The 9,171-nt window shown below is 56.6% G+C and overlaps 1 protein-coding gene across 1 annotated transcript; it reads left to right on the forward strand.

Moving 5' to 3' along the window:
- Positions 1-694: 694 nt before the first annotated feature.
- WBP2 (WW domain binding protein 2) lies at positions 695-8,431 on the forward strand. The gene is made up of 8 exons (XM_082604006.1): positions 695-826; positions 3,120-3,228; positions 4,445-4,580; positions 5,449-5,541; positions 6,180-6,314; positions 6,525-6,647; positions 7,097-7,173; positions 7,308-8,431. Exons 1-8 carry the CDS (start codon positions 768-770, stop codon positions 7,359-7,361), a joined length of 786 nt encoding a protein of 261 aa, XP_082460132.1. The 5' UTR covers positions 695-767; the 3' UTR covers positions 7,362-8,431.
- The last annotated feature ends 740 nt before the right edge of the window (positions 8,432-9,171 follow it).

Consider the following 9,171-nt stretch of genomic DNA (forward strand, 5'->3'; position numbering starts at 1 on the left):
AGCGCCACCGCGAGGCCGGCTGTGGTGGAGGCGGCGGTCAGGTGCCGGCGCTGGGCCAGTTCTCCTCCCCGCCCGGAGATTCTCACCGCCCACTTCGGAGGGTGTGGGTTTGATTTCAAGGGAGGGATGGCAGTTTTTCTTGACTCTTCTCTCCTAAAACAGAGACTGATTCTTGGACTCATCTCTCTAGCTCAGTGATTACCCAAGTGTGTGGCGGGGGAGCAAAGTCATATAGGAAATGCTCCCCATACGTTTGCGGACTGAATGAAGATGCCCCAGTGTTCAGCGCTCCCACAGCAGGTGTAGGCCATAGTCCTCATTCCGTGCGTATGAACTTTTGCGTCCAGGGCCTTTACGACGAACTTCCCTGTGACGCACCCAACTATTTACGCCGGTCCCTCGGAGGACCGGGTGGAGGAGGGTGGGGATTAGTTATGCAACAAGCGGAGTCAATCCGGGCCTATGGTCTTGGAGACTACAAGTTCCAGAATGCAGCCTTTCCGTTAGCGTAGTGAGAGGTCGAGGTTGAGGGAGCATTGCCTTCTGGGAACTACAGTCTTGAGTTTGTTTGTGATGCTAGCGAAACTAGGGGGGAGGGGGAGAGGGAGTAAACTATTAGCACGTGACGCCAGTGATCAGGTGGTAGGGCCAGCCTCCGCGCAAGAGCTGATTGGCTGACTCTAATACGAACGACGCCACTAGGGGTGGGCCGAAGAAGGGCGCAAGCGCATTGCGTTCCGAGTCTCGGGACCCTTTTCCGAGAGACTATGGCGCTCAACAAGAATCACTCGGAGGGCGGCGGAGTGATCGTCAACAATACCGAGAGGTGAAAACACTACAGAAGGATCCTGGAGGACTGAAGGGCGGGCGTCGAGGGTGTGGGTAGTGGGTGGTGGGTGACTGGGCGGTGGGGAGTAAGCCCGTGAAGAGGGGAAACTGATGGGGGGGTGGGGGGTGGGGTAACGGCTGGGGGCGGGGCTGAAGGAAGGTGGGTGAGGCGTGAGGGAGGGGCCGGGATGTTGCGATCAGCTGTGGGATGGGAGTGGGGCGGCTGGATAAGGTAGGGGTTTGGAGAGACGGGTGGGGGTTTGGAGAGACGGGTGGGGTTTGGAGAGAGAGGCGGAGCCTGTGGGTAGTTCTTGAGCCCCTGTCCCAGAGTAGGTGACTTTAAGAATTGGGAAGAGCTTTAGACAAAAATAATTGCCATTTATTGGGCGTTTACTATGTGTCAGGGACTACACCTCTTTTGCTTTTTTCAATATGTAAATGCTGTGCAGCAGATACTATTACTATCCGCATTTTACACGTAGGGAAACTGAGGCACAGAGGTTAAGTAACTTGCATGAGATCACAGAGCTGTAACAGGAAAGGAGTCCTGATTCCAAAGTCAGTAGCTTCAACTCCCAGTATGTAGCCTTCCAGTATATTCCAGAACTGCTCAGTTTCCAGATGAAAAACTGAGGCCCAGAGGTGAAATTACATAGCTAACCTTTGTCACATGTCTGACACGTTTTCTGTGAAGGTGTAAAGGTCTGTCTTTGCCTCTTTCCCTTGAATTCCTGTTGGCTTGGGTCACTTCCCAGAGCAGAGGTCTCCCAACTTCAAGGTTCTTCCTACCCAGCCCCCCGTCAATTCTGTCTCTCCTCCACCTCTGGGCTCCTTGGATGACTTCTTTTCTCTTGCTCCTTGGGTGCTGAGAATCAGACCAGCCAGCCCTGGTTGAGCTATGCTGACCTGAAAGCACTTCTTGAAGGAGCATAGGAGGAATCTGAGTCCCCACAGAAGACTTGGTAGGATCAAAGCCTGGTAGCTGGTTAAGGCCAGCACCGAGCCCAGGGCTGTCATCCGGGAACGCTTGATGAGTCAGAGGAGAGCACCCAGGGAGCCCAGACCTCAGAATATTGACTCTTCCTCCATCTTACCTGCTCAGCGACTGGCAGTCCCAGCCTGTTCCTGGTAATGACCTCTTTTCTCTGAGCTGTATTTTTCTTTTCTGGTACTGGTCCTCTTTCCCACTTACCCCTCCCCAGTGAAGGAAGTTGTGATATCTGGGAGGTGAAAGGAGACAAATGGAACCCTATGAGCTTGGACCTTGTTGTCTTGTAATCAGAGAAACTTCACATTGCCCTTAGTGTGTAGCTGCTCTGTGTGCAAGCCAGTCCTGGACCCGGACAAACCCTTTTGATGCCATTTGGTAACATCTCCTGGGACTATTTCTTTCTCTTTTAGTGAGACTTTTCTGGGATAAGAATGTATCTTATCCTGCTGGGCCTCCTACCCTGTTTAGGACTCATTGCTGCTAAATAATGATGTGCCTTGTTTCAGAAACTGCTTCAGCCTCATTTCTGAAAAAATTGTGTAAACAGTCATTGAAGTCCACATTCAGCATTTAAAACTTGATGTGTAAAATAGTGAACCTTACTCTTCAAATCATGAATCCCTTTGAGAGTGATGAAAACTATGGTCTCTCCCAGGAAAAAGCACGTATGTGATCATCTCAAGGGCTAGTGGACTGATACCCCTGCAGACCCAGCTTCAGAACCCCAGGTTTAAAGGAACCCTGAAGTGAGCCCTTTGGTAATGTGTAGAGTCATGTCTTAAAATGTTTGTATATCAGGCTTGAAAAAATAAACCAACAAAAACAACACCTGTCGTAAGGACCTAGAAGAGAATAGAAGAGTTAACCCAGATAATCTAACCTGATTTGAGGGATTATGGCGTCTCCAGAGCCCTGTGGCTCTTCTACGGCACTGGTCACTTTTTTTTTTTTTTTTTTTGGCTGTGCCTCTTGGCTTGTGGGATTTTTGTTCCCTGACCAGGGATTGAACTCTGGCCCTCAGCAGCGAGAGCGTGGAGTCCTAACCACTGGACTGCCAGGGAAGTCCCTGCACTGGTCACTTAGGGGCTGTGTGTGTGGGGTTTGGGGGAAATTCTATGGAACCCCAGCTTGCTCATCTCTTCCATGGCTGTGTTAGTAGTTTTCTCACGGCAGTGTTGAAGTGGATGACTTGCTGGCAACTACTAATAAGCAACTGCTACCCAGGAGGGTCCAGTCCCTGGGGGTGACAGATTGTGACTCCAGCTGTCTCATCAGGGCATTTCCTCTTTTCTCATCACAGCATCCTGATGTCCTATGACCATGTAGAACTTACGTTCAGTGACATGAGGAATGTGCCAGAGGCCTTCAAAGGGACCAAGAAAGGCACCGTCTACCTTACCCCGTACCGGGTACGTTGTACAGTGAGACGGTTGGTTTGGTGAGTCAGTTGGTTTGGAGACTCATGGCTCCTGGAGGCTGATGTGAGTCTTGGGTCAGCCTCAGCCTCGTGAGTCTAGTGGCCGCTGAACCCTGGTGAATGTTAGCGTGTTTCTGTCACATGCTCCTGGTTCTAGAACCACCAGCCTCTTCGCACAGCAGAACTGATGGCTGGGCAGTGAATCCGTGTAAGTTCCAGAGGTGCTGCTGCAAAATCTCTCTGTAGTTGGATGCAGCTGCTGGGATGACCTGGGCCTGGAGGGGAGAGGCTGTTGTTACTTTGATTTCTGTAGGAGTAGCCCGTGAGGCCTTTGTACACATCCAGAGTGATAAATGTGGTCAACAGGACACAGTAGCCTGCCCATAGCCTCAGGAGTAGGCAGAGAGACCGGCAAAAGCCTGCAAAGCGAGAAATACCAGACTGCAGAATGGGCCTTGCCTGAGAGTTCCCCAGGCAGACTCTAAGAGACTTCCAGAGAAACACAGATGGATATTCTTGGAAGAGGATCGCTGCGTGCAGCTATCCCAGCGTTAGACTTAAGGATCGTTAGAGGAAGAGGAGCACGGGCCTTAGCGGAGACCGGGGTGGGGAGGCGTCTCAAAAGCCTATCTCTGGGGGTTCAAGCTGGCATCTTCAGTCACAGATTGAAATCATGGGGGTAAAGCAGAATGTTCTCCACGTGCAGGGTGGGAGACTCTGGCTGTTGGGCAGAGTCTGCAGAAAGGTTAGGATCGTCCCTTCTCCCGGGATCTGCCACCCGCTGCCGTTCCCTCTTCTCAGTTCTGTGAAGCTCAGGCTGAACTCTCCCTTCAGGAGCCCTTCCCTGCTCGGCCTGGCCTCTCTGCCCTGGCCTTGCAGGCCCTTCACTTAGGCTCCACATCCGCCATCTCCTAACCACCACGTCTCAGTGGCAGAGCAGTCTGTCCTGCTCACACATGCTGTCTGAGCCACACATTTTTCTTGTGAATTCACACGTCTGGCCTCTCCAGCCCAGCTGCATCTGAGGCCTTTTACTCTAAAAAGCGCTCTCCGGGGCTGGCTGGTGCAGAGAGTGCCCTGGGGCTGCTGGGTGCTGGCTCGGGCCGCCCGCCCCGGCCCTGGGAGGTGATGACCTCCCACACATAGGAGGTGATGGCCGGGCAGGCCATGGTTCGGGTGGTGATGGCCCTTGTCCTCTCTCCCTGCAGGTCATCTTTCTGTCCAAGGGGAAGGATGCCATGCAGTCCTTCATGATGCCGTTTTATCTGATGAAGGACTGTGAGATCAAGCAGCCTGTATTTGGAGCAAACTACATCAAGGGAACAGTGAAGGCTGAAGCAGGAGGTGGGTGACAGGGGAGCTTGGGGACACTGACGGGGCTTCCAGAGAGGTGCTCTGGGGCATCTCTGACTGCTGCCCTGGAGATGTTCTCTTTGGACCCTATCAGCCTAGCCTTGTCTTCTTCCTGGCTCTGGATTAGCTTCCAAGACCAACACTTGGGCTGCCAGCTGTTCAGCAGGGGTGAAGTTGCCAAGAGCTGGAAAGTGCTAACATTAAAGAGGACAGCTCAGACCACCTTTTCAAAGAGGGAAGTCAGCAGAATGACTGTAAACCAAGTGGAAATGCTTACTGTGACCTGGGGGGCGTGTTCAGATGTTAGGTGTGGGAGGGGGCTGTATCAGGTTCTTGGGAAGGGTCTTTCCCCTAGAGCCAGGCAGAACCCGCCGCCCCTCTGTAACGCCCGGAGAGGCCCTGCTTGGTGGCAGGCTCTTTGCAGACCCCAGAGGCCCCTGCGTTGAACTCGCCTTCCCGCTCACGTTCAGCCTGGCCCGAGCCTTGCTGTTGAGCTCACAGTTCCCCTTTGGACAGAAGCCAGGCTGGAGGGGCCTGGGGTTCGTCCTCAGGCCCCCTCGGGATGAGAGATCTGCTCTGAACTGGAATGTCAGTTGCTGCTGAGCGTGCTTGTTGCTGAGAAGCTGCTTTACTGGGGGTGGGAGGCCTGAGTGCAGATGTGCTTACAGGGCTGCGCAGTAAGCGGGCAGGAGGTGGCCGGTCTGCAGTGCTGGCATGCGATGTGGGTGGTAAGCCAGAGCAGCCCTTTCCCCGCAGGCCTCCTGGCCATTGGATGGGGCCTGGAGAGGATGAATAGCCATCTCTTCAGACGTAACTTAAGTTCTTTTCCGGAGCTGTTGATGCACTGTTCCCTTCTCAGGTGGCTGGGAAGGCTCTGCGTCATACAAGTTGACCTTTATGGCAGGGGGCGCCATCGAATTTGGACAGCGGATGCTACAGGTGGCATCTCAAGGTATCGAGGCTCTAAAAATCAGGGGCCAAGGACGCATTGGATGTGTGTGCTATTTGTTTACTTTTTGTTTTGTTTTTTAAGCAGTCAGGAGATGAGTTTCTGGGCCCCAGGCTGCCCAGGGCTGGGAGTTGGGAAGGAAGCCTGTAATAAACATCACCCTCCTGTACCTCAAAGGCTGGGTTTCCCCTGCCTGGAGCAGGTATAGGACATTTTGACAAAGTTGTTTGGACTCAAGGACATTTTACTGTGGCCTCATAGAAACAAACAAAAACCCAACCATTGAGCTACCATCAGGCAACCATTTTCAGTCCCCAAGGGCTGTGTTCAGCAGACCTCCTCACCTCGTCCCCAGCCTCACCCAGCTCCATTCTCTACCCCACCTCTAGCCTCCTCCTTCCCTCCGTCCGTCCCTCCACCCCTGTCCTGGACCTCCTCCACCCCAGCTCTGACCTCTCTCCCCATGCAGACCCCCCTCGCCTCATCCCTGACCGAGGCGGACTCCAGTGGGGAGGGGTGAGGCACGTCTGCTGTGCGCATTCCCAGGGCCCTGCAGCTCCCCGCGGCAGGCGGTCGGGCCGCCCTCTCCCCGGTGCCCGAGGCCCGCGACACTCATTCCTCTCTCTCCCCTTGTGCTATAGCCTCCCGAGGTGAAGCCCCCAGCGGAGCCTATGGTTACTCTTACATGCCCAGCGGGGCCTATGTCTTCCCCCCACCAGTCGCCAATGGAATGTACCCCTGCCCTCCTGGCTACCCCTGTCCACTGCCCCCAGCTGGTGAGTGTGTCCTTTGCTGCCCACGCCTCACCCCCCCCAACCTCCCCCCCCCCGACCACCCTCACCCAGGCCAGGGGGTTGTAGAGGGGAGACTTGTTCTTTGGCCTGCTTCAGGACTGACAGAGCAGCTGGAGGGGCCTGGGAGGGTGCCAGCTACGGGAGCCGGGGCTGGACTGCTCACTGGGTCCCCGTCACCCTCTTGCCAAGCAGAGTTCTATCCGGGACCCCCCATGATGGACGGGGCCATGGGGTACATGCAGCCCCCGCCGCCGCCCTACCCTGGGCCCATGGAGCCTCCGGTCAGCGGCCCCGATGTCCCCTCCACTCCTGCAGGTGAGGGCCCTGGCTGCTCCCCGTGGTTTCACGGAAGCCCCAGATAACGAATGACCGCGGCCTAGGGATGATCCCAGGGGACCGGCAGCGCGGTGGCCTGGTGGCAAAGGGGTAGATTCCAGCCCCCACTCTGTCCTTTAGCTGGCCATGTGCCCCAGGCCCAGGAAGGTCCCCCTCTGCACCGCAGTCTTCTCATCCACAAAACGTGCCAACGGCACCACCTGGGGGGTTTGTGGTGAAGATGGGGGGGCAGGAGGTATAGAGGGACCAGATGGGACGGTGTGGCATGTGGTAAGTGCTCAGGAAGGGTTCCCCACTGTTTCAGTGATGGAACTGCGTCCTCAGCACCAGCCGCCCCGAGCACCAGGGGGCCGGGGCCGTGGGGGCAGCCGGAGGAGGCGGGGAGGGCTTGTCCCCTGGGCTCTTTCCCAGTTTGTGTGTTCTCACAGCTGAAGCCAAGGCCGCCGAAGCAGCCGCCAGCGCCTATTACAACCCAGGCAACCCACACAATGTCTACATGCCCACGGTGAGCGGGGCTGGTGAGCGGCGGGGCCGTGGCACTGGCGGGATCCCCGCAGCCCCAGTTTGCTGGGGTTTAGGGGCAGGAGAGACCTTGGCTTATTCCGACCCTTCTAACGGGATCTTTCCTTTCTTCCTCAGAGCCAGCCACCACCACCTCCTTACTACCCCCCAGAAGATAAGAAGACTCAGTAGACCGCTCACACCCCCCTCCTCCCGCCTCTCTTTGCTCTCTCCTCCCCTCCCCTTGGGGCTGAGTCTGGGGTGGGGGGCGGGCCTCGTCCTTTCTCCAGGTCTGATTATAAAGCAGTCACCAGGAATTAGCCTGGTGGGGGGAGGGCCCCTTGACTTGGATGATTATAAAGCAGTCGCCAGGAACTAGCCTTGAGGGGTGCGGGGAGCGGTGCCTCCCAGCTTCCCACGTGAGCCCCAGAGCCCACAGCGCTTCCCTCTCACCATCCCCGGGGGGGCGTCCCCCCTCATTCCTGTCCTGCTCTCATAGCTTCTACCCACGGAGGGACTCTCTGGCCACCTCCTCTGCCGCAGTCCAGCTCTCTCATTTTGTAGCCACTTTATCCTCAAGAGCTTTGCCCTCCCCAGGGACCCCTGCCAGGCCCTATTCACATTCCATCCACTCTGGTCTGTGCGTGGCTGTGGAAGGCCACCTGTCTGCCAGACTGTCAGCCTACATTCCGTTCCCAGCCAGCCTCAGCCCCTGTCACGCTCGCCTTCCCTTCCCTGTCCTTGGTCATCCTGTTGCCACTGCTTCTGACTTTTGGAGCTTTCCCACGAGCCACCAGGGGGTGGGTGGCATCAGGGCCAGGCTGCTGCAGCTGGGGAGGGAGCCCCTCTGCTTCCCTGCTAGTTTTTCTGGAATTTGTTTCCCTTTGCCTTCTCTCTTTTCCCTCTAGAAGGGGCTTCTTGGACTGGAACTGGAGAGTGCATGTCCACTTGGGGGCTGCCGGGAGGGCTGGGAACAGACCCCTGGGGCCTGACCTGGGCGCTGACCCTGACCTCTCGCCAGCCCCTGGGGCCCGGCCTGGGCGCTGACCATGACCTCTCGCCAGCCTCTTAGCCTGCCCTCTTCCCTTTAAGCTTGTTGCCTGGTTGGTGATATGCCCCCTGGATGCACTAAAATTTGCTCCCATTTGCTCCTGGACTGGCTGTGAAGAGAGAAGATGGTTATTTAAAGAGAATTCCCTATTTATTTGACAAAAAAATTCAGTTAATATATTAATGTGAAATAAACCCTGTTTGCACCTTGATTTGTCTGCTGAAAATGTGAACTAGTAAAAATGAGTGACTGGACCCTGTCTGGCTTTGCGTGTGGTGACGAGGCAAGTTATTGGGAAGGAGAGCCATCTGGCTGCTTGGGGCCGGGGGAGGCAGTTTCCCTCCCATGTGAGAGTCCCTTGTTCTCTCGGCCTATTTGGGCCCAGGATGCTAAGGCCTCTCCTGTGTCCATTCCATGGCAGTTGCTCAGCAACTGTGCCCACCCACTGAGTCCCCTGGGGCCTGGCGCAGCCCAGCAGCTGCCCTGGGTGGGAGGCGTTAGCAGGAGGGGCCAGGCTGGATGGGAGTTCCCGCGTCCCTGGCTGCTGTGCTCACCGCCTTGCCTCGTGGGAGTTAGAGGGCATGTCAGTGAAGGCCAGCCGTTCAAGAGTGGCCCCCTGCATTGCGGGCTCTGGTGCCACCCTCCTTGTGAACCCTGGGGCCAGGGCGGGTGGGAAACAGCCACCGTCCATGCCGAGGCCTGCATTCCCTGGACCCTGGCCTGGAGGGCGGCCCTGGGACCCTGTGGTGGAGCTCAGCCCAGCGTCATCTTCCTGTCCCTTCTGGGCCAAGTCGCCCTGCCAGGAGAGGCTAGGCAGTAGCCTCCCCAGCCTGTTCCTTCTGCAGCCCCGCCCAGCAGCTCCTGGGGTTGGCTGAGGCCCCTACAAGGGCGTTTGAAGGGAGCAGCCGCCCGACCATCCTTCTGGGGTGCGGGGCCGTGGGGCCGTCCCTG

The sequence above is a fragment of the Mesoplodon mirus genome, assembly GCF_964341445.2.
Source record: "Mesoplodon mirus genome assembly, chromosome: 18".
NCBI lineage: Eukaryota > Metazoa > Chordata > Mammalia > Artiodactyla > Ziphiidae > Mesoplodon > Mesoplodon mirus.

Coding starts and splice junctions, on each gene's coding strand:
- WBP2 (XM_082604006.1), top strand. CDS start 768: ATGGCGCTCAACAAGAATCACTCGGAGGGCGGCGGAGTGATCGTCAAC. Junction 827..3,119: donor ATCGTCAACAATACCGAGAG/GTGAAAACACTA, acceptor TTCTCATCACAG/CATCCTGATGTCCTATGACC. Junction 3,229..4,444: donor TCTACCTTACCCCGTACCGG/GTACGTTGTACA, acceptor CTCTCCCTGCAG/GTCATCTTTCTGTCCAAGGG.